Source organism: Onthophagus taurus, chromosome 10, assembly GCF_036711975.1.
Source record: "Onthophagus taurus isolate NC chromosome 10, IU_Otau_3.0, whole genome shotgun sequence".
NCBI classification, from domain to species: Eukaryota; Metazoa; Arthropoda; class Insecta; order Coleoptera; family Scarabaeidae; genus Onthophagus; species Onthophagus taurus.
In genome coordinates this window covers 10,800,288-10,826,300 of record NC_091975.1, presented here as the reverse complement: position 1 = coordinate 10,826,300, position 26,013 = coordinate 10,800,288, and the positions used below count along the sequence as shown (strand labels likewise).

At 29.7% G+C, this 26,013-nt stretch overlaps 1 protein-coding gene and 1 long non-coding RNA gene across 4 annotated transcripts; one reads left to right on the top strand and one right to left on the bottom strand.

Annotated features, from left to right (window-relative positions):
• Positions 1 to 18: 18 nt before the first annotated feature.
• On the bottom strand, positions 19 to 1,368 carry LOC139431467 (uncharacterized). The gene is made up of 2 exons (XR_011641594.1): positions 1,096 to 1,368; positions 19 to 1,029 (listed from the first exon to the last, which is right to left on the bottom strand). It is a non-coding gene; the product is annotated as an uncharacterized lncRNA (long non-coding RNA).
• Positions 1,369 to 3,576: 2,208 nt separating this feature from the next.
• Positions 3,577 to 25,278, top strand: LOC111418164 (reticulocyte-binding protein homolog 1-like). Of its 3 annotated transcripts, none has more exons than XM_071199261.1 (9): positions 3,577 to 3,798; positions 4,560 to 4,746; positions 4,803 to 4,853; positions 4,982 to 5,855; positions 11,377 to 13,024; positions 13,076 to 13,190; positions 13,243 to 13,407; positions 24,491 to 24,720; positions 24,775 to 25,278. In XM_071199261.1, exons 1-9 carry the CDS (start codon positions 3,793 to 3,795, stop codon positions 25,135 to 25,137), a joined length of 3,639 nt encoding a protein of 1,212 aa, XP_071055362.1. In that variant the 5' UTR covers positions 3,577 to 3,792; the 3' UTR covers positions 25,138 to 25,278. The 3 variants fall into 3 exon arrangements, with proteins under 3 accessions (XP_071055362.1, XP_071055363.1, XP_071055361.1); XM_071199262.1 differs by lacking the exon at positions 3,577 to 3,798 and adding an exon at positions 4,285 to 4,394; XM_071199260.1 differs by lacking the exon at positions 3,577 to 3,798 and adding an exon at positions 4,402 to 4,506.
• The last annotated feature ends 735 nt before the right edge of the window (positions 25,279 to 26,013 follow it).

The window sequence follows — 26,013 nt, the reverse complement described above, 5'->3', positions numbered from 1 at the left end:
ACAATTAAGAAGTGTATGTTGTATACTTAAAAATTTTATTTAAATATTGAATGTTGTTAAACAAAAGTACAGTTTTAAACAGTAAAAAACTTAAAACTTAGACAATAAATCAATCTTAGATAATAAAGAAAAAGTTTTCTAGTTATAAAGTTTTAAACAGAAATAATAATAAATAAAATAATTGAAATTTACAATTACAATAGTTGGAAATGTTAACAATATCAGAAAAATTCACATTAATTCAGATATGTGCACTGTAATTTGGAATAGACACTTTATGTTCTATTTTGCATTATAATTTATGTTGAATAAAGACGTTTATTATTAGTATTAACAGTATTCAATACTCTTATTTTATTTTTTTGTTATTTTTCCTAATTCGTTTCCAATTTGAAACCTTTATCACATTCTGACTATCGGTTCATCCTAAAACGTTCATAAAATAAAAATTTAATGTATAAGTACAATTGTTACAACAGTCATATTAAAATTTTAACATTGATTTGATGGTACACAAAGGTTAATTGCTGTATATATAAAGATCCAACAAAATTGCTTACAATATGTTACAATGGTATTTTATCTAACAGAGAAATTAAATAAATAAAAAGTTATAAGTATAATAAGTATTATAATTATGGTATATTATTATATTATAACATTTATTTAATTATATATAATATATAACATGCATGTATAAGCCTGTAGGTACAGACCTATGTATAATGTTTATAATATATAAAATATATATATAAACTCATAATCTCTTGTCATACCATCGGCAAAACTAGAACATACTATTATTCCTTATTACTATTCCATCCAACATGTTCCTTAGAGAAATGCTTTCCACCATGAACATTTCTGTAAATTCTCATATCTTCATATTGCCATAATTCTTCCCATCCACATAGTTAAAATATTTGCGGATAGTTTTGGGTTTGGAAATCGGTAAAAAGTTCCACACCGTTCTCTGCATTCATCCGTAGCGTAATTCCTTCCACTAATTTTCTATTAAAAAAGATGTACCTACACATTTGTCATTTTTAAGTTACATTTATAAAAAAAGAAAACTCTTAAATTAAATGTACTTACCATAAGTAAAACTTCGGAAAATAACATCCTTAATAAAATACATAGTAACAAATTACTTAAAAAACACCGAAAACTTACAAAATTTTTAAACATCAACTTACACCAACAAACTGTCATTGTCAACAAAACAAAGCTTTCCTAAGTCGCCCCTGAAGTTGGTAACGATATAATGAACACTAGCGCCATCAATGCGTCGGTTCTATACTAACAATAACATTCGTGACTATGTTCACAATGGTTAACCTAGCTCCTATTAAGTGCCAGGGGTATGAATCTAACCTAAAAGTGTGAAGAAATGTGTTCGTTACAAAAAAATTGATTTAATGTAAAAATAAGTGAGATTTAATACGCTTTTATTTGGTTTATATGAAAATCGATTAATTAACTTTATTCTAAAACGGATTTAGAATTTAATTTTATAGGAAAATTAATAACCTAACACTTTCGTGGGTAAGTTAGATTCCTTTAAATTTGACGTATTAAGCATAACCTGTAAACAAATAAACTTGAGGATTTTTATAAACTTTTTAAACAAACTTTATTAAAAAGAATTTAAATGAACGTTAGTATTAATTAAATTATTAATTTTATGTTTTTACCCATTTTCTTTTGTAGCTCCTTAGTGAATGTAAACAAAAGAAAAGAAATGCTAACTCAATTCGTTTTAAGGGGCAAAAGTATGATAAAAAGGAACTTTTAAGGAGCTTAAATTGCAAAGTGGTTATTGAGAAATCTCGGTGCGTTGAGAAATTAATTTTAGCTCAATTGTATAAAGTGGAAATACGGATCCGTTGTATTAATCACTCGCACACAAAGTTAGGAAATTTTCGCATGCTTTCTAGCAAATTTCGCAAAACAATTCTAACTTTATCGTTCCTAAATCGGTGTGTAATGTTACAGCCTAAAAAATAAATTAATTAAAAAATTAAATATATTTAAACCATATTGAGGTTAGGTTATCTATCAATGAATTGTTGCTGTTTAATCTAACCTAAAAGTGTGAAGAAACGCGTTCGTTATAAAAAAAATTGATTTAATGTAAAAATAAGTGAGATTTAATACGCATTTATTTGGTTTATATGAAAATCGATTAATTAACTTTATTCTAAAATAGATTTAGAATTTAATTTTATAGGAAAATTAATAACCTAACACGTTCGTGGGTAAGTTAGATTCCTTTAAATTTGACGTATTAAGCATAACCTGTAAACAAATAAACTTGAGGACTTTTATAAACTTTTTACACAAATTTTATTAAAAAGAATTTAAATGAACGTTAGTATTAATTAAATTATTAATTTTATGTTTTTACCCCTTTTCTTTTGTAGTTCCGTAGTGAATGTAAAGAAAAGAAATGCTAACTCAATTCGTTTTAAGGGGCAAAAGTATGATAAAAAGGAACTTTTAAGGAGCTTAAATTGCAAAGTGGTTATTGAGAAATCTCGGTGCGTTGAGAAATTAATTTTAGCCCAATTGTATAAAGTGGAAATACGGATCCGTTGTAATAATCACTCGCACACAAAGCTAGGAAATTTTCGCATGCTTTCGAGCAAGCTTCGCAAAACAATTCTAACTTTATCGTTCCTAAATCGGTGTGTAATGTTACAGCCTAAAAAATAAATTAATTAAAAAATTAAATATATTTAAACCATATTGAGGTTAGGTTATCTGTCAATGAATTGTTGCTGTTTAATCTAACCTAAAAGTGTGAAGAAACGCGTTCGTTATAAAAAAAATTGATTTAATGTAAAAATAAGTGAGATTTAATACGGTTTCATTTGGTTTATATGAAAATCGATTAATTAACTTTATTCTAAAACAGATTTAGAATTTATTTTAATTTTATAGGAAAATTAATAACCTAACACGTTCGTGGGTAAGTTAGATTCCTTTAAATTTGACGTACTAAGCATAACCTGTAAACAAATAAACTTGAGGACTTTTATAAACTTTTTAAACAAATTTTATTAAAAAGAATTTAAATGAACGTTAGTAATTGTATTAAATTATTAATTTTATGTTTTTACCCATTTTCTTTTGTAGCTCCTTAGTGAATGTAAACAAAAGAAAAGAAATGCTAACTCAATTCGTTTTAAGGGGCAAAAGTATTATAAAAAGGAACTTTTAAGGAGCTTAAATTGCAAAGTGGTTATTGAGAAATCTCGGTGCGTTGAGAAATTAATTTTAGCTCAATTGTATAAAGTGGAAATACGGATCCGTTGTATTAATCACTCGCACACAAAGTTAGGAAATTTTCGCATGCTTTCTAGCAAATTTCGCAAAACAATTCTAACTTTATCGTTCCTAAATCGGTGTGTAATGTTACAGCCTAAAAAATAAATTAATTAAAAAATTAAATATATTTAAACCATATTGAGGTTAGGTTATCTATCAATGAATTGTTGCTGTTTAATCTAACCTAAAAGTGTGAAGAAACGCGTTCGTTATAAAAAAAATTGATTTAATGTAAAAATAAGTGAGATTTAATACGCATTTATTTGGTTTATATGAAAATCGATTAATTAACTTTATTCTAAAATAGATTTAGAATTTAATTTTATAGGAAAATTAATAACCTAACACGTTCGTGGGTAAGTTAGATTCCTTTAAATTTGACGTATTAAGCATAACCTGTAAACAAATAAACTTGAGGACTTTTATAAACTTTTTACACAAATTTTATTAAAAAGAATTTAAATGAACGTTAGTATTAATTAAATTATTAATTTTATGTTTTTACCCCTTTTCTTTTGTAGTTCCGTAGTGAATGTAAAGAAAAGAAATGCTAACTCAATTCGTTTTAAGGGGCAAAAGTATGATAAAAAGGAACTTTTAAGGAGCTTAAATTGCAAAGTGGTTATTGAGAAATCTCGGTGCGTTGAGAAATTAATTTTAGCCCAATTGTATAAAGTGGAAATACGGATCCGTTGTAATAATCACTCGCACACAAAGCTAGGAAATTTTCGCATGCTTTCGAGCAAGCTTCGCAAAACAATTCTAACTTTATCGTTCCTAAATCGGTGTGTAATGTTACAGCCTAAAAAATAAATTAATTAAAAAATTAAATATATTTAAACCATATTGAGGTTAGGTTATCTGTCAATGAATTGTTGCTGTTTAATCTAACCTAAAAGTGTGAAGAAACGCGTTCGTTATAAAAAAAATTGATTTAATGTAAAAATAAGTGAGATTTAATACGCTTTTATTTGGTTTACATGAAAATCGATTAATTAACTTTATTCTAAAATAGATTTAGAATTTAATTTTATAGGAAAATTAATAACCTAACACGTTCGTGGGTAAGTTAGATTCCTTTAAATTTGACGTATTAAGTATAACCTGTAAACAAATAAACTTGCGGATTTTTATAAACTTTTTACACTAATTTTATTAAAAAGAATTTAAATGAACGTTAGTATTAATTAAATTATTAACTTTGTGTTTTTACCCCTCTTCTTTTGTAGTTCCATATTGAATGTAAACAAAAGAAAAGAAATGCTAACTCAATTCGTTTTAAGGGGCAAAAGTATGATAAAAAGGAACTTTTAAGGAGCTTAAATTGCAAAGTGGTTATTGAGAAATCTCGGAGCGTTGAGGAATTAATATTAGCCCAATCGTATAAAGTGGATTCAATAGATATTAATCGTCATGGTAAGTTTGTGTGCTTTTAAGTTCGCATAACGAGTTCTTTATAATCATAATTTTAGAAAATCAAGCTGATAAAGCAAATGAGATGAAAACAAAGAAGAATGTAACAGGTAAGATTCCTCATTGTACTTGTCCTTGATAATAAGCCACTTGTTATGCAATTTTGACGGAAGTTATTATCAAAAAAATATTTTAACCTTATTATTAAAGTTTTTGTTTTTTTTATTTTTTAAATTAGCAACAATAAACATGGATAGTGAGAAAACCGAAATGAAAGAAAGAAAAACCTTTGTTTTGCCGGCAAATTTGCCAAAAATCCAAGTAACATTTAAATCTAGTGGTGAGGAAACTACGAGAATAATTAAGGATAATACTAAAATAGATAAAGTCGTTGTTAAAAGAAAATCGTGGATGCGTAAGAAAAATAATGAAATTTTTGAAAACGTCAGGATAACATCTAAAAATGAAATCTTTTCTGATGCAGCTTTAGGTCCCCAAAATCCTGAATTAATCGATTCGGAACGTTTGGTTCAAATCAAACGGTGTATTTCTAATTTAGAGAATCACATAGAAAGTCACCCATCGACATCAAAAATTTTTTTACCCTCAGAATCTCAATCTAAAGTTACAATAATCCCCAAACAAATTCCTCCTTTAATAATCACCATCCCGATTGCTCAAACTCAAACAGAAAAATCTCCAAGAGAAAAAAGCCCAATATTAAAGTCCCCATCAAAAAATATAAGTCCTTCTCCACCACTATTTAGCGTTTCAAATATTTCTACTCCATCTTTAAGTCCAATTTCGTTTTCATCAAATGAAACGCAAAGTATGAGTAGTTTTAAAGTAGATAAGTCTGTTGAAGAATGTGTTTCGAAGGAAACTTTGGAACAACCGGTTTTTGTAGAGTCTAAAATGATTACTAAAAGTGTGGTACCTCCGAAAGTTATATCTGGTTTTAAAGTTCCCTTGGCTCCAAAAAGACCGCCTACAAGGTTAAAATATGTTAATGATTTGAGAGATGTTCTTCAACAAAGACACATTGATCAATTTCCACCTACTAATACTAATCTTAATGATGATGATGATGATGTTTTGTCGTTATATGCAGAGTAAGTATATGAAAATTATTTTTGTGTAAGATTTAATAATATTTCTGGAGTGATTATATTATTTAATTGAATTTCAAGGTTATATTAATTCCTAATAAAGGTCGCTTGTGGGCGAGGCTGTATATTGTTGCCATATTGATACAAAGCTACATAATTTTTAAGGGTATATGTTCTAATTAACTCGCTTATAAATGGTCTGTCATAAACAGCTATACTACAAGTAAGGCTGGATACATATTCGAAGGCCAGAAATCGAAGCTGTCATTTATAATTTAACCCTTTATGCTCCGACGGTACTTTAATACATTCATTTTAAACTGTAGTCATTTATTTTTTTACTTTTTACTATACAAGAAAGAGCTCCTTTGTTGCACTGTTTTTCAATGACCCTCAGCAAAATAATAAGACAAAAATTGAATTGATAATAAGCGCAACAAAAATTAAAACAAACTTAAAATACACAATAAGGAATAATCATAATCCATACTTCAGCAAAAATTTAAGAATTATACTGGTGCAAAACCAAACTTAAGGGAATAGTCGGGAATACTCGGGTCAGAAGATTAATTTGCAAGAAAAAGTTTGAAATTGCAATAGTTATAAACGAGACTTCAGCAAAAAACAGGAATTACATCGTCCAAAGTCCACATGAAGTCTGAAATTACTGTTCAGAGAAAACAAAAAATTGATTATAAACCAAACATGATTTTTCATGGCAATACTTATGTGTTCAATAAAAGAATGCGAAGAATATGAACAAGAAACCAATGGACTTGTCTTGTTATTGTACAGGACAGGAAATCACCAATACGGAAACTTTGCCAATGCAGGATAAGCACAAAAGCAAAGTAATAGCTGCAGAAATGAGTTACCGGGTGCTACAAGATCCGTATAGATAATAAGAGGCTCCCAAAAAGATGATGATAGGCACGCAGAAAGAAGTAGCTGTCAGTATCAAGAACAAAACATACATAACGTTGGCAGAAGACTAGATACTGCTTTTAAAAAACTAAATACTGCTTTCTGAAGACTAGATACTGCTCTGGAAGATTAAATACTGCTTTCTGAAGACTAGATACTGCCGACAGGTCTAAATACAGCACCTGGAACACTAAATACTGCTTTCTAAAGACTAAAATTGCTTTCTAAAGACTAAAATTGCTTTGTGGAGACTAAATACTGCTTTCTGAAGACTATATACTGCTGACAGGTCTAAGTACTGCAAAAGAGAGATAAGATATTGTTGGAGAAAACATACATAACGTTGGCAGAAGACTAGATACTGCTTTCTGAAGACTAGATACTTCCGACAGGTCTAAATACAGCGTCTGGAACACTAAATACTCCCTTCTAAAGACTAAAATTGCTTTGTGGAGACTAAATACTGCTTTCTGAAGACTATATACTGCTGACAGGTCTAAGTACTGCAAAAGAAAGATAAGATATTGTTGGAGAAAACATACATAACGTTGGCAGAAGACTAGATACTGCTTGTAGAAGACTAAATACTGCTCTCTGAAGACTAGATACTACCGACAGGTCTAAATACAGCGTCTGGAACACTAAATACTGCTTTCTAAAGACTAAAATTGCTTTGTAGAGACTAAATACTGCTTTTTGAAGACTAGATACTGCTAACAGGTCTAAATACTGCAAAAGAAAGATAAAATATTTTGGAGAAAGCATACATAACTTTGGCAGAAGACTAGATACTGCTTCTAGAAGACTAAATACTGCTTTCTGAAGACTAGATACTGCCGACAGGGCTAAATACAGCGTCTGGAACACTAAATACTGCTTTCTAAAGACTAAAATTGCTTTTTAAAGACTAAAATTGCTTTCTAAAGACTAAAATTGCTTTGTGGAGACTAAATATTGCTTTCTGAAGACTATATACTGCTGACAGGTCTAAGTACTGCAAAAGAAAGATAAGATATTGTTGGAGAAAACATACATATCGTTGGCAGAAGACTAGATATTGCTTGAAGAAGACTAAATACTGCTTTCTGAAGACTAGATACTTCCGACAGGTCTAAATACAGCGTCTGGAACACTAAATACTGCCTTCTAAAGACTAAAATTGCTTTGTGGAGACTAAATACTGCTTTCTGAAGACTAGATACTGCTAACAGGTCTAAATACTGCAAAAGAAAGATAAAATATTTTGGAGAAAACATACATAACTTTGGCAGAAGACTAGATACTGCTTCTAGAAGACTAAATACTGCTTTCTGAAGACTAGATACTGCCGACAGGTCTAAATACAGCGTCTGCAACACTAAATACTGCTTTCTAAAGACTAAAATTGCTTTTTAAAGACTAAAATTGCTTTCTAAAGACTAAAATTGCTTTGTGGAGACTAAATATTGCTTTCTGAAGACTATATACTGCTGACAGGTCTAAGTACTGCAAAAGAAAGATAAGATATTGTTGGAGAAAACATACATATCGTTGGCAGAAGACTAGATATTGCTTGTAGAAGACTAAATACTGCTTTCTGAAGACTTGATACTTCCGATAGGTCTAAATACAGCGTCTGGAACACTAAATACTGCCTTCTAAAGACTAAAATTGTTTTGTGGAGACTAAATACTGCTTTCTGAAGACTAGATACTGCTAACAGGTATAAATACTGCAAAAGAAAGATAAAATATTTTGGAGAAAACATATATAACTTTGGCAGAAGACTAGATACTGCTTCTAGAAGACTAAATACTGCTTTCTGAAGACTAGATACTGCCGACAGGTTTAAATACAGCGTCTGGAACACTAAATACTGCTTTCTAAAGACTAAAATTGCTTTCTAAAGACTAAAATTGCTTTGTGGAGACTAAATACTGCTAAAGACTAAAATTGCTTTCTAAAGACTAAAATTGCTTTGTGGAGACTAAATACTGCTTTCTGAAGACTATATACTGCTAACAGGTCTAAATACTGCAAAAGAAAGATAAAATATTTTGGAGAAAACATACATAAGTTTGGCAGAAGACTAGATACTGCTTCTAGAAGACTAAATACTGCTTTGTGAAGACTAAATACTGCTTTGTGAAGACTAGATACTTCCGATAGGTCTAAATACAGCGTCTGGAACACTAAATACTGCCTTCTAAAGCCTAAAATTGTTTTGTGGAGACTAAATACTGCTTCCTGAAGACTAGATACTGCTAACAGGTCTAAATACTGCAAAAGAAAGATAAAATATTTTGGAGAGAACATACATAACTTTGGCAGAAGACTAGATACTGCTTCTAGAAGACTAAATACTGCTTTCTGAAGACTAGGTACTGCCGACAGGTCTAAATACAGCGTCTGGAACCCTAAATACTGCTTTCTAAAGACTAAAATTGCTTTCTAAAGACTAAAATTGCTTTGTGGAGACTAAATACTGCTTTCTAAAGACTATATACTGCTGACAGGTCTAAGTACTGCAAAAGAAAGAAAAGATATTGTTGGAGAAAACATACATAACGTTGGCAGAAGACTAGATACTGCTTGTAGAAGACTAAATACAGCTTTCTGAAGACTAGATACTTTCGACAGGTCTAAATACAGCGTCTGGAACACTAAGTACTGCCTTCTAAAGACTAAAATTGTTTTGTGGAGACTAAATACTGCTTTCTGAAGACTAGATACTGCTAACAGGTCTAAATACTGCAAAAGAAAGATAAAATATTTTGGAGAAAACATACATAAGTTTGGCAGAAGACTAGATACTGCTTCTAGAAGACTAAATACTGCTTTGTGAAGACTAAATACTGCTTTGTGAAGACTAGATACTGCCGACAGGTCTAAATACAGCGTCTGGAACACTAAATAGTGCTTTCTAAAGAGTAAAATTGCTTTCTAAAGACTAAAATTGCTTTCTAAAGACTAAAATTGCTTTCTAAAGACTAAAATTGCTTTGTGGAGACTAAATACTGCTTTCTGAAGACTATATATTGCTGACAGGTTTAAGTACTGCAAAAGAAAGATAAGATATTGTTGGAAAAAACATACATAACGTTAGCAGAAGACTAGATATTGCTTGTAGAAGACTAAATACTGCTTTCTGAAGACTTGATACATCCGACAGGTCTAAATACAGCGTCTGGAACACTAAATACTGCCTTCTAAAGACTAAAATTGCTTTCTGAAGACTAGATACTGCTTTCTGAAGACTAGATACTGCTTTGTGAAGACTAAATACTGCTTTGTGAAGACTAGATACTGCCGACAGGTCTAAATACAGCGTCTGGAACACTAAATACTGCTTTCTAAAGAGTAAAATTGCTTTCTAAAGACTAAAATTGCTTTCTAAAGACTAAAATTGCTTTCTAAAGACTAAAATTGCTTTCTAAAGACTAAAATTGCTTTGTGGAGACTAAATACTGCTTTCTGAAGACTATATATTCCTGACAGGTTTAAGTACTGCAAAAGAAAGATAAGATATTGTTGGAAAAAACATACATAACGTTAGCAGAAGACTAGATATTGCTTGTAGAAGACTAAATACTGCTTTCTGAAAACTAGATACTTCCGACAGGTCTAAATACAGCGTCTGGAACACTAAATACTGCCTTCTAAAGACTAAAATTGCTTTTTGAAGACTAGATACTGCTTTCTGAAGACTAGATACTGCTAACAGGTCTAAATACTGCAAAAGAAAGATAAAATATTTTTTGAGAAAACATACATAATTTTGGCAGAAGACTAGATACTGCTTCTAGAAGACTAAATACTGCTTTCTGAAGACTAGATACTGCCGACAGGTTTAAATACAGCGTCTGGAACACTAAATACTGCTTTCTAAAGACTAAAATTGCTTTCTAAAGACTAAAATTGCTTTGTGGAGACTAAATATTGCTTGCTGAAGACTATATACTGCTGACAGGTTTAAGTACTGCAAAAAAAAGATAAGATATTGTTGGAGAAAACATACATAACGTTAGCAGAAGACTAGATACTGCTTTCTGAAGACTAGATGCTGTTAACAGGTCTAAATACAGCAAAAGAAAGATAAAATATTTTGGAAAAAACATACATAATTTTGGCAGAAGATTAGATACTGCTTCTAGAAGACTAAATACTGCTTTCTGAAGACTAGATACTGCCGACAGGTCTAAATACAGCGTCTGCAATACTAAATACTGCTTTCTAAAGACTAAAATTGCTTTGTGGAGACTAAATACTGCTTTCTGAAGACTAAATATTATTATTTTGAGGTTATCTCCTTAATTATTGATTAAATAAAAAAAAAATGTTGACAAAGTTTGTTTAGAATTGTTTCAGGAACAATTTTTGTTAACACAATTTTTATCTAACTTGAAATTTTAATTTCCCACTAAACAGTATGCTGTTCTTTTAATCAAGATTTTCTGAGAACGAGTGGAGGGGAGAAATCGTATCGTTTTGTTACAAAAGTTCCGTGCTCTGCTAATAACATAACTAATTTGTTTACTTAATAATCTCTCCAGAGGCATTATAAATCTTAAAATCAAATTCTTTTTCATATTTTTTTAATCTCCTTTTTTATCATATCCAGATCAATCGGATCAACATTTGACGTGACCGTTACAAAAAAATCATCAACTTTAGCTGAAGATTTTACTAAAGATGTGGATATCAACGAAGATTTTTCTAAAAACACAATCGATTTTTCTAAAAGTTTACAGGATAACACCGCTAAAATTGAAAATAAGTCTCCCCTAATTACATCAAGCGCCGAACCCGATGTGATTATAAATCCAAAAATTACCGAATGGATTTCAAAATCATCAACAGTCAATAAAAATCAATCGATGGATTACGGTAATTTCCCAAAAAGGTGGTGTTACCCATATTTAGAGACGGGAAAATGTGTCAAATTTAAATGCCCTTTTAAACATACAATGTTAGAGGTTGATTTTAATGCGATTTCACCAGAAAATTTCGAAATAATCTTCAACGGTTGCGTTAAATTTACGTATTTATTCAAAACATTTTTCGATTCTCTTCTAAACTATTTAATGGAAAAGGAACGAAAAGATTTAATCCTAAGTCTAGTATTACACGTAATGAAGCGGGTTAAAGACGAAAAAATGCCTTTTGTCAAAAAAATAATCACCACATTAAAAAACATCGGATTTACCTTCGTTGAAGCGATCAACGAAATTTTATTTACATGCGGCCGAAGTAACGAAGGCTTATTAGACATCTTATTGGCGTTTGCCGTTGAGGACGAAGATTGCGTTAAAACATCTTGGAACGTTATTGCAAATTTAATTAATTTTCGCCGCACCGGATTAGATTTTGGCGTAACCCAAGATATTTTTACAAAATGCTTAAACGATTACGATCAAATTTTAGCCGAAAACATATACAAAGATGTCATCGTTAAAAACAATTTTAATTTGAACCAAATCGACAGATCAATTTTAATTAATTACATTTTGCTGTTACAAGATCACCACAAAGAAGGAGCTGAATACATCATTACTAATTATAACATAAACGAATTCGAACTTAAAAACCAAAAATTAAGTTGCCAAGATGATCAATTAAACGAGGAAATTAATGAAATTAAAGATGAAATCGATTTAAGCGATACTGATTTAGAAGAATCAAATTTGGGGAATAATAATTTAATTCTTTCTTCTCAAGATGAGAATGATTCAGGAAATTGTAACCAATTAAAATCCAATCAGCATTTAAAAGAAACTCACTCAAACCCAAGATATTATTGCGATATAGAGAACCAATATCGACCTTACATCCCACGAAAACGATCCAAAATCGAAACTTCTCCTTCATCATCAGACACCCTGATGATTTTACCGGAAGTTGTGATTGATGATGGTGATTTAACCGATCAAGATATAAAAGATTTGGTGATAAGCGTGCGGAGTCATAATTTGGGGAGTATGTTTAGCGTGATGAATAGATACTCAGACACTGAGGTTAAAATAAAAAATGTTGTTTTGCACTTTATGGCCGTTGCGAAAGAGATGGATTTAAACACTTTGTGTAATTTGTTGAGTCAGATGTTTAATGTTTTTGGGAATCATTGCAAAACGGATTATCAAACAATGAATGTTTTGAAAACGTTGGGGTTCAATTTGATCCCGAGGTTGGATAAAGAGAAACAATACAAAACTATAAGCGATATACTTACTTTTTTTGCTAACGATTATAATTCTTTCGTAAAATACAACGTAAGAATGTTATTTTAAAACAAATTTATTTTAATTAATTCTTATTTTTAGTATTTTAGTAATGATCGAAAATATCATTCAAACGAGATGAAATACGTGTTATTGTTTAAAATTCTTTGTAGGTGTGACAAGTATAATGATGCGTACGAACTTTTAAAAAATCATGGTAAATATTTTTTTAAATTTTATTATTATTTGTTAAAGCAATAATTTTTTAGAATCCCAATTACTTGAAGTATTTTTACCCGAAACCGAAGTTATTAATGAGTATAAAATAAGCGTACTTAACAAATGTTTGGAACATATAATTGTTAAAGATCCTGTTGAGGCGAAAGATATGATCGTTTATTTAATGTTAAACGCTAACGTCGAATTATGGCCAGGTAAGTTCTAAATAGCTCTAAGTAAGTTCTTATCTGAGGAAGGAAACATAAAATTAAATTAACTTTGCATTCGTTGTGAGATACATTTTCATCAATTTAACCTCAACAATTACAAAGAGTTGAATTAAAAATCGTATCACCGCGATTTATAGAATCGAAGGAAACATTTTTTGTGTGCTAAAACTAGATTAAATTTGCTACAAAATGCTTTTTAAACCAATTTCATATCTCAATTCGTTCTTGAGATACGATTTTTTGAAATTCCATTTTCACCAAACTAATCTCAACAATTACAAGGAGTTGAATTAAAAATCGTATCACCGCGATTTATAGAATCGAAGAAAACATTTTTTGTGTGCTAAAACTAGATTAAATGTGCTACAAAATGCTTTTTAAACCAATTTCATATCTCAATTCGTTCTTGAGATACGATTTTTTGAAATTCCATTTTCACCAAACTAATCTCAACAATTACAAGGAGTTGAATTAAAAATCGTATCACCGCAATTTATAGAATCGAAGAAAACATTTTTGGTGTGCTAAAACTAGATTAAATTTGCTACAAAATGCTTTTTAAACCAATTTCATATCTCAATTCGTTCTTGAGATACGATTTTTTGAAATTCCATTTTCACCAAGTTAACCTCAACAATTACAAGGAGTTGAATTAAAAATCGTATCACCGCGATTTATAAAATCGAAGGAAACATTTTTGGTGTGCTAAAACTAGATTAAATTTGCTACAAAATGCTTTTTAAACCAATTTCATATCTCAATTCGTTCTTGAGATACGATTTTTTGAAATTCCATTTTCACCAAACTAATCTCAACAATTACAAGGAGTTGAATTAAAAATCGTATCATCGCGATTTATAGAATCGAAGGAAACATTTTTGGTGTGCTAAAACTAGATTAAATTTGCTACAAAATGCTTTTTAAACCAATTTCATATCTCAATTCGTTCTTGAGATACGATTTTTTGAAATTCCATCTTCACCAAGTTAACCTCAACAATTACAAGGAGTTGAATTAAAAATCGTATCACCGGGATTTATAGAATCGAAGAAAACATTTTTGGTGTGCTAAAACTAGATTAAATTTGCTACAAAATGCTTTTTAAACCAATTTCATATCTCAATTCGTTCTTGAGATACGATTTTTTGAAATTCCATTTTCACCAAACTAATCTCAACAATTACAAGGAGTTGAATTAAAAATCGTATCACCGCGATTTATAGAATCGAAGGAAACACTTTTGGTGTGCTAAAACTAGATTAAATTTGCTACAAAATGCTTTTTAAACCAATTTCATATCTCAATTCGTTCTTGAGATACAATTTTTTGAAATTTCATCTTCACCAAGTTAACCTCAATAATTACAAGGAGTTGAATTAAAAATCGTATCACCGAAATTTATAGAATCGAAGAAAACATTTTTGGTGTGCTAAAACTAGATTAAATTTGCTACAAAATGCTTTTTAAACCAATTTCATATCTCAATTCGTTCTTGAGACACGATTTTTTGAAATTCCATTTTCACCAAACTAATCTCAACAATTACAAGGAGTTGAATTAAAAATCGTATCACCGCGATTTATAGAATCGAAGAAAACATTCTTTGTGTGCTAAAACTAGATTAAATTTGCTACAAAATGCTTTTTAAACCAATTTCATATCTCACTTCATTCTTGAGATACGATTTTTTGAAATTCCATCTTCACCAAGTTAACCTCAACAATTACAAGGAGTTGAATTAAAATCGTATCACCGGGATTTATAGAATCGAAGGAAACATTTTTGGTGTGCTAAAACTAGATTAAATTTGCTACAAAATGCTTTTTAAACCAATTTCATATCTCACTTCATTCTTGAGATACGATTTTTTGAAATTCCATCTTCACCAAGTTAACCTCAACAATTACAAGGAGTTGAATTAAAATCGTATCACCGGGATTTATAGAATCGAAGAAAACATTTTTGGTGTGCTAAAACTAGATTAAATTTGCTACAAAATGCTTTTTAAACCAATTTCATATCTCACTTCATTCTTGAGATACGATTTTTTGAAATTCCATCTTCACCAAGTTAACCTCAACAATTACAAGGAGTTGAATTAAAATCGTATCACCGGGATTTATAGAATCGAAGAAAACATTTTTGGTGTGCTAAAACTAGATTAAATTTGCTACAAAATGCTTTTTAAACCAATTTCATATCTCAATTCGTTCTTGAGATACGATTTTTTGAAATTCCATTTTCACCAAACTAATCTCAACAATTACAAGGAGTTGAATTAAAAATCGTATCATCGCGATTTATAGAATCGAAGGAAACATTTTTGGTGTGCTAAAACTAGATTAAATTTGCTACAAAATGCTTTTTAAACCAATTTCATATCTCAATTCGTTCTTGAGATACGATTTTTTGAAATTCCATCTTCACCAAGTTAACCTCAACAATTACAAGGAGTTGAATTAAAAATCGTATCACCGGGATTTATAGAATCGAAGAAAACATTTTTGGTGTGCTAAAACTAGATTAAATTTGCTACAAAATGCTTTTTAAACCAATTTCATATCTCAATTCGTTCTTGAGATACGATTTTTTGAAATTCCATTTTCACCAAACTAATCTCAACAATTACAAGGAGTTGAATTAAAAATCGTATCATCGCGATTTATAGAATCGAAGGAAACATTTTTGGTGTGCTAAAACTAGATTAAATTTGCTACAAAATGCTTTTTAAACCAATTTCATATCTCAATTCGTTCTTGAGATACGATTTTTTGAAATTCCATCTTCACCAAGTTAACCTCAACAATTACAAGGAGTTGAATTAAAAATCGTATCACCGGGATTTATAGAATCGAAGAAAACATTTTTGGTGTGCTAAAACTAGATTAAATTTGCTACAAAATGCTTTTTAAACCAATTTCATATCTCAATTCGTTCTTGAGATACGATTTTTTGAAATTCCATTTTCACCAAACTAATCTCAACAATTACAAGGAGTTGAATTAAAAATCGTATCACCGCGATTTATAGAATCGAAGGAAACACTTTTGGTGTGCTAAAACTAGATTAAATTTGCTACAAAATGCTTTTTAAACCAATTTCATATCTCAATTCGTTCTTGAGATACAATTTTTTGAAATTTCATCTTCACCAAGTTAACCTCAATAATTACAAGGAGTTGAATTAAAAATCGTATCACCGAAATTTATAGAATCGAAGAAAACATTTTTGGTGTGCTAAAACTAGATTAAATTTGCTACAAAATGCTTTTTAAACCAATTTCATATCTCAATTCGTTCTTGAGACACGATTTTTTGAAATTCCATTTTCACCAAACTAATCTCAACAATTACAAGGAGTTGAATTAAAAATCGTATCACCGCGATTTATAGAATCGAAGAAAACATTCTTTGTGTGCTAAAACTAGATTAAATTTGCTACAAAATGCTTTTTAAACCAATTTCATATCTCACTTCATTCTTGAGATACGATTTTTTGAAATTCCATCTTCACCAAGTTAACCTCAACAATTACAAGGAGTTGAATTAAAATCGTATCACCGGGATTTATAGAATCGAAGGAAACATTTTTGGTGTGCTAAAACTAGATTAAATTTGCTACAAAATGCTTTTTAAACCAATTTCATATCTCACTTCATTCTTGAGATACGATTTTTTGAAATTCCATCTTCACCAAGTTAACCTCAACAATTACAAGGAGTTGAATTAAAATCGTATCACCGGGATTTATAGAATCGAAGAAAACATTTTTGGTGTGCTAAAACTAGATTAAATTTGCTACAAAATGCTTTTTAAACCAATTTCATATCTCAATTCGTTCTTGAGATACGATTTTTTGAAATTCCATTTTCACCAAACTAATCTCAACAATTACAAGGAGTTGAATTAAAAATCGTATCACCGCGATTTATAGAATCGAAGGAAACATTTTTGGTGTGCTAAAACTAGATTAAATTTGCTACAAAATGCTTTTTAAACCAATTTCATATCTCAATTCGTTCTTGAGATACGATTTTTTGAAATTCCATCTTCACCAAGTTAACCTCAACAATTACAAGGAGTTGAATTAAAAATCGTATCACCGGGATTTATAGAATCGAAGAAAACATTTTTGGTGTGCTAAAACTAGATTAAATTTGCTACAAAATGCTTTTTAAACGAATTTCATATCTCAATTCGTTCTCGAGATACGATTTTTTGAAATTCCATTTTCACCAAACTAATCTCAACAATTACAAGGAGTTGAATTAAAAATCGTATCACCGCGATTTATAGAATCGAAGAAAACATTCTTTGTGTGCTAAAACTAGATTAAATTTGCTACAAAATGCTTTTTAAACCAATTTCATATCTCAATTCGTTCTTGAGATACGATTTTTTGAAATTCCATTTTCACCAAGTTAACTTCAACAATTATAGAGTTGAATTAAAAATTATATCACCGCAAATTATAGAATCGAAGAAAACATTTTTGGTGTGCTAAAACTAGATTACATTTGCTACAAAATGCTTTTTAAACGAATCTCATATCTCAATTCGTTCTTGAGATACGATTTTTGAAATTCCATTTTCATCAAGTTAACCTCAACAATTACAAGGAGTTGAATTAAAAATCGTATCACCGCGATTTATAGAGTCGAAGAAAACATTCTTTGTGTGCTAAAACTAGATTAAATTTGCTACAAAATGCTTTTTAAACCAATTTCATATCTCAATTCGTTCTTGAGATACGATTTTTTGAAATTCCATTTTCACCAAGTTAACTTCAACAATTATAGAGTTGAATTAAAAATTATATCACCGCAAATTATAGAATCGAAGAAAACATTTTTGGTGTGCTAAAACTAGATTACATTTGCTACAAAATGCTTTTTAAACGAATCTCATATCTCAATTCGTTCTTGAGATACGATTTTTGAAATTCCATTTTCATCAAGTTAACCTCAACAATTACAAGGAGTTGAATTAAAAATCGTATCACCGCGATTTATAGAGTCGAAGAAAACATTCTTTGTGTGCTAAAACTAGATTAAATTTGCTACAAAATGCTTTTTAAACCAATTTCATATCTCAATTCGTTCTTGAGATACGATTTTTTGAAATTCCATTTTCACCAAACTAATCTCAACAATTACAAGGAGTTGAATTAAAAATCGTATCACCGCGATTTATAGAATCGAAGAAAACATTCTTTGTGTGCTAAAACTAGATTAAATTTGCTACAAAATGCTTTTTAAACCAATTTCATATCTCAATTCGTTCTTGAGATACGATTTTTTGAAATTCCATTTTCACCAAGTTAACTTCAACAATTATAGAGTTGAATTAAAAATTATATCACCGCAAATTATAGAATCGAAGAAAACATTTTTGGTGTGCTAAAACTAGATTACATTTGCTACAAAATGCTTTTTAAACGAATCTCATATCTCAATTCGTTCTTGAGATACGATTTTTGAAATTCCATTTTCATCAAGTTAACCTCAACAATTACAAGGAGTTGAATTAAAAATCGTATCACCGCGATTTATAGAGTCGAAGAAAACATTCTTTGTGTGCTAAAACTAGATTAAATTTGCTACAAAATGCTTTTTAAACCAATTTCATATCTCAATTCGTTCTTGAGATACGATTTTTTGAAATTCCATTTTCACCAAACTAATCTCAACAATTACAAGGAGTTGAATTAAAAATCGTATCACCGCGATTTATAGAATCGAAGAAAACATTCTTTGTGTGCTAAAACTAGATTAAATTTGCTACAAAATGCTTTTTAAACCAATTTCATATCTCAATTCGTTCTTGAGATACGATTTTTTGAAATTCCATTTTCACCAAACTAATCTCAACAATTACAAGGAGTTGAATTAAAAATCGTATCACCGCGATTTATAGAATCGAAGAAAACATTCTTTGTGTGCTAAAACTAGATTAAATTTGCTACAAAATGCTTTTTAAACCAATTTCATATCTCAATTCGTTCTTGAGATACGATTTTTTGAAATTCCATTTTCACCAAGTTAACTTCAACAATTATAGAGTTGAATTAAAAATTATATCACCGCAAATTATAGAATCGAAGAAAACATTTTTGGTGTGCTAAAACTAGATTACATTTGCTACAAAATGCTTTTTAAACGAATCTCATATCTCAATTCGTTCTTGAGATACGATTTTTGAAATTCCATTTTCATCAAGTTAACCTCAACAATTACAAGGAGTTGAATTAAAAATCGTATCACCGCGATTTATAGAGTCGAAGAAAACATTCTTTGTGTGCTAAAACTAGATTAAATTTGCTACAAAATGCTTTTTAAACCAATTTCATATCTCAATTCGTTCTTGAGATACGATTTTTTGAAATTCCATTTTCACCAAACTAATCTCAACAATTACAAGGAGTTGAATTAAAAATCGTATCACCGCGATTTATAGAATCGAAGAAAACATTCTTTGTGTGCTAAAACTAGATTAAATTTGCTACAAAATGCTTTTTAAACCAATTTCATATCTCAATTCGTTCTTGAGATACGATTTTTTGAAATTCCATTTTCACCAAACTAATCTCAACAATTACAAGGAGTTGAATTCAAAATCGTATCACCGCGATTTATAGAATCGAAGAAAACAGTTTTGGTGTGCTAAAACTAGATTAAATTTGCTACAAAATGCTTTTTAAACGAATTTCATATCTCAATTCGTTCTCGAGATACGATTTTTTGAAATTCCATTTTCACCAAACTAATCTCAACAATTACAAGGAGTTGAATTAAAAATCGTATCACCGCGATTTATAGAATCGAAGAAAACATTCTTTGTGTGCTAAAACTAGATTAAATTTGCTACAAAATGCTTTTTAAACCAATTTCATATCTCAATTCGTTCTTGAGATACGATTTTTTGAAATTCCATTTTCACCAAGTTAACTTCAACAATTATAGAGTTGAATTAAAAATTATATCACCGCAAATTATAGAATCGAAGAAAACATTTTTGGTGTGCTAAAACTAGATTACATTTGCTACAAAATGCTTTTTAAACGAATCTCATATCTCAATTCGTTCTTGAGATACGATTTTTGAAATTCCATTTTCATCAAGTTAACCTCAACAATTACAAGGAGTTGAATTAAAAATCGTATCACCGCGATTTATAGAATCGAAGGAAACATTTTTGGTGTGCTAAAACTAGATTAAATTTGCTACAAAATGCTTTTTAAACCAATTTCATATCTCAATTCGTTCTTGAGATACGATTTTTTGAAATTCCATTTTCACCAAACTAACCTCAATAATTACAAGGAGTTGAATTAAAAATCGTATCACCGCGATTTATAGAATCGAAGAAAACATTTTTGGTGTGCTAAAACTAGATTAAATTTGCTACAAAATGCTTTTTAAACCAATTTCATATCTCAATTCGTTCTTGAGATACGATTTTTTGAAATTCCATTTTCACCAAGTTAACCTCAACAATTACAAGGAGTTGAATTAAAAATCGTATCACCACGATTTATAGAATCGAAGGAAACATTTTTGGTGTGCTAAAACTAGATTAAATTTGCTACAAAATGCTTTTTAAACCAATTTCATATCTCAATTCGTTCTTGAGATACGATTTTTTGAAATTCCATTTTCACCAAGTTAACCTCAACAATTACAAGGAGTTGAATTAAAAATCGTATCACCGCGATTTATAGAATCGAAGAAAACATTTTTGGTGTGCTAAAACTAGATTAAATTTGCTACAAAATGCTTTTTAAACCAATTTCATATCTCAATTCGTTCTTGAGATACGATTTTTTGAAATTCCATTTTCACCAAACTAATCTCAACAATTACAAGGAGTTGAATTAAAAATCGTATCACCGCGATTTATAGAATCGAAGAAAACATTTTTGGTGTGCTAAAACTAGATTAAATTTGCTACAAAATGCTTTTTAAACCAATTTCATATCTCAATTCGTTCTTGAGATACGATTTTTTGAAATTCCATTTTCACCAAGTTAACCTCAACAATTACAAGGAGTTGAATTAAAAATCGTATCACCACGATTTATAGAATCGAAGGAAACATTTTTGGTGTGCTAAAACTAGATTAAATTTGCTACAAAATGCTTTTTAAACCAATTTCATATCTCAATTCGTTCTTGAGATACGATTTTTTGAAATTCCATTTTCACCAAGTTAACCTCAACAATTACAAGGAGTTGAATTAAAAATCGTATCACCACGATTTATAGAATCGAAGGAAACATTTTTGGTGTGCTAAAACTAGATTAAATTTGCTACAAAATGCTTTTTAAACCAATTTCATATCTCAATTCGTTCTTGAGATACGATTTTTTGAAATTCCATTTTCACCAAGTTAACCTCAACAATTACAAGGAGTTGAATTAAAAATCGTATCACCACGATTTATAGAATCGAAGGAAACATTTTTGGTGTGCTAAAACTAGATTAAATTTGCTACAAAATGCTTTTTAAACCAATTTCATATCTCAATTCGTTCTTGAGATACGATTTTTTGAAATTCCATTTTCACCAAGTTAACCTCAACAATTACAAGGAGTTGAATTAAAAATCGTATCACCGCGATTTATAGAATCGAAGAAAACATTTTTGGTGTGCTAAAACTAGATTAAATTTGCTACAAAATGCTTTTTAAACCAATTTCATATCTCAATTCGTTCTTGAGATACGATTTTTTGAAATTCCATTTTCACCAAACTAATCTCAACAATTACAAGGAGTTGAATTAAAAATCGTATCACCGCGATTTATAGAATCGAAGAAAACATTTTTGGTGTGCTAAAACTAGATTAAATTTGCTACAAAATGCTTTTTAAACCAATTTCATATCTCAATTCGTTCTTGAGATACGATTTTTTGAAATTCCATTTTCACCAAGTTAACCTCAACAATTACAAGGAGTTGAATTAAAAATCGTATCACCACGATTTATAGAATCGAAGGAAACATTTTTGGTGTGCTAAAACTAGATTAAATTTGCTACAAAATGCTTTTTAAACCAATTTCATATCTCAATTCGTTCTTGAGATACGATTTTTTGAAATTCCATTTTCACCAAGTTAACCTCAACAATTACAAGGAGTTGAATTAAAAATCGTATCACCGGGATTTATAGAATCGAAGAAAACATTTTTGGTGTGCTAAAACTACATTAAATTTGCTACAAAATGCTTTTTAAACCAATTTCATATCTCAATTCGTTCTTGAGATACGATTTTTTGAAATTCCATTTTCACCAAACTAATCTCAACAATTACAAGGAGTTGAATTAAAAATCGTATCACCGCGATTTATAGAATCGAAGAAAACATTTTTGGTGTGCTAAAACTAGATTAAATTTGCTACAAAATGCTTTTTAAACCAATTTCATATCTCAATTCGTTCTTGAGATACGATTTTTTGAAATTCCATTTTCACCAAGTTAACCTCAACAATTACAAGGAGTTGAATTAAAAATCGTATCACCACGATTTATAGAATCGAAGGAAACATTTTTGGTGTGCTAAAACTAGATTAAATTTGCTACAAAATGCTTTTTAAACCAATTTCATATCTCAATTCGTTCTTGAGATACGATTTTTTGAAATTCCATTTTCACCAAGTTAACCTCAACAATTACAAGGAGTTGAATTAAAAATCGTATCACCGGGATTTATAGAATCGAAGAAAACATTTTTGGTGTGCTAAAACTACATTAAATTTGCTACAAAATGCTTTTTAAACCAATTTCATATCTCAATTCGTTCTTGAGATACGATTTTTTGAAATTCCATTTTCACCAAACTAATCTCAACAATTACAAGGAGTTGAATTAAAAATCGTATCACCGCGATTTATAGAATCGAAGAAAACATTTTTGGTGTGCTAAAACTAGATTAAATTTGCTACAAAATGCTTTTTAAACCAATTTCATATCTCAATTCGTTCTTGAGATACGATTTTTTGAAATTCCATTTTCACCAAGTTAACCTCAGCAATTACAAGGAGTTGAATTAAAAATCGTATCACCACGATTTATAGAATCGAAGAAAACATTTTTGGTGTGCTAAAACTAGATTAAATTTGCTACAAAATGCTTTTTAAACCAATTTCATATCTCAATTCGTTCTTGAGATACGATTTTTGGAAATTCCATTTTCACCAAGTTAACCTCAACAATTATAGAGTTGAATTAAAAATTATATCACCGCGATTTATAGAATCGAAGAAAATATTTTTGGTGTGCTAAAACTAGATTAAATTTGCTACAAAATGCTTTTTAAACCAATTTCATATCTCAATTCGTTCTTGAGATACGATTTTTTAAAATTCCATTTTCACCAAATTAACCTCATCAATTACAAGGAGTTGAATTAAAAATCGTATCACCGGGATTTATAGAATCGAAGAAAACATTTTTTGTGTGCTAAAACTAGATTAAATTTGCTACAAAATGCTTTTTAAACCAATTTCATATCTCAATTCGTTCTTGAGATACGATTTTTTGAAATTCCATTTTCACCAAACTAATCTCAACAATTACAAGGAGTTGAATTAAAAATCGTATCACCGCGATTTATAGAATCGAAGAAAACATTCTTTGTGTGCTAAAACTAGATTAAATTTGCTACAAAATGCTTTTTAAACCAATTTCATATCTCAATTCGTTCTTGAGATACGATTTTTTTAAATTTCATTTTCACCAAACTAATCTCAACAATTACAAGGAGTTGAATTAAAAATCGTATCACCGCGATTTATAGAATCGAAGAAAACATTTTTGGTGTGCTAAAACTGGACTAAATTTGCTACAAAATGCTTTTTAAACCAATTTCATATCTCAATTCGTTTTTGAGATACGATTTTTTGAAATGCCATTTTCACCAAGTTAACCTCAAAGGAGTTGAGTTAAAAGTCGTATCAGCGGTGTTAAAAAAAGATAGAAATATGAAATTTTTACCAAATAAAAGAAAAAATCAAAATCACAATTAAATAGAATTCCTAGCGAAGAGTATTTTAATTTTTTTTATTTTATAGATTTAAAAATGTACCTCAACATCTTATTAACCCAATTCTTGCATAACTACACGATGGTCAAAGATGAAGTAAATAGCATGTTCGACGTAATTTTAAACGGATGGTACCAATACTTAAAACCAAGCGTTTTACGCTCATTGTTAATAAGCACCCGCCCGGATGTTCCCACAAAGACCATATTAAAATTATTTAACCTCTGTATCGAAATGGGGGTTTATCCCGATCATAAAGTAAAAAATGTATTCATAATTTTTTTAATTTTTACTAATCTTTTTGTAATTTAGGGTAGAGACAATTCAATATCGATCCCTTCGAATCTCCTCAAAGAAGAAATCTCTTTATTGGTGCATCACCAATTTCTGCAAATTTGTAGCTCGCTTTTCCCGATATCCAACATCGTGATAAACGTGACGGAACCTTTGGATGGGGACGAGTACACTCGGCTTCATATCATACTGAAAAGCAACGCTTTAACCACTTCTGATATGATTAATAGGGTGTTAATGGTGTTGGAAAACATCCCAAATTTCCCGGCGAAAGAAACTTTAGATGTTCAAAATCAATATATTGTTATTCCTTATTGTAGCGCGTTTTTACAGCCTTATAAAGATGCGATGAAGAGTGGTGTTGTTCCAAAAATTCCTTAAATCTATTTTTTTGTTTAAGTGAATTTGTTTAGATTTATATAAATATAAATGTTCTTTTTATTTCAGTTAATAATTAATGAATTTCTTTTAGGTTGTATAAAGGAAACACTTTTTATTAAATTTTCTTTATTATTTTGTAAATTTTTCTTATTTAATCCTAATGTTGATTTAATCCTAACATGATAAGCATCCTGTTTAATAACCTGTATTAGGTTGCAAAGTTTCATTAAACATTAGTTGAATCACCCGGTATAATTTTTTCCTTAGCCGAGTTTCGAACCAACCTCAATTTCAAAATAATTCCGATTAGTTCGGTAATTGAACGATAGATGGCGATATTATTTAAATTACTGATGGTTCAAAACTCGGCTAAGGAAAAATTATACCGGGTGATTCAAAAAAATATTTCATTTTGCGAACATTTTATTTCAAATACAATTTTTATTTGAATCACCCGGTATATTTTTTTCCCTAGCCGAGTTTCGAACCAACCTCAATTTCAAAATAATTCCGATTAGTTCGGTAATTGAACGATAGATGGCGATATCATTTAAATTACTGACGGTTCGAAACTCGGCTAAGGAAAAAATTATACCGGGTGATTCAAAAAAACATTTAATTTTACGAACATTTTATTTTAATTTCAATTTTTATTTGAATCACCCGGTATAGTTTTTTCCTTAGCCGAGTTTCGAACCAACCTCAATTTCAAAATAATTCCGATTAGTTCGGTAATTAAACGATAGATGGCGATATTATTTAAATTACTGACGGTTCGAAACTCGGCTAAGGAAAAAATTATACCGGGTGATTCAAAAAAACATTTAATTTTACGAACATTTTATTTTAATTTCAATTTTTATTTGAATCACCCGG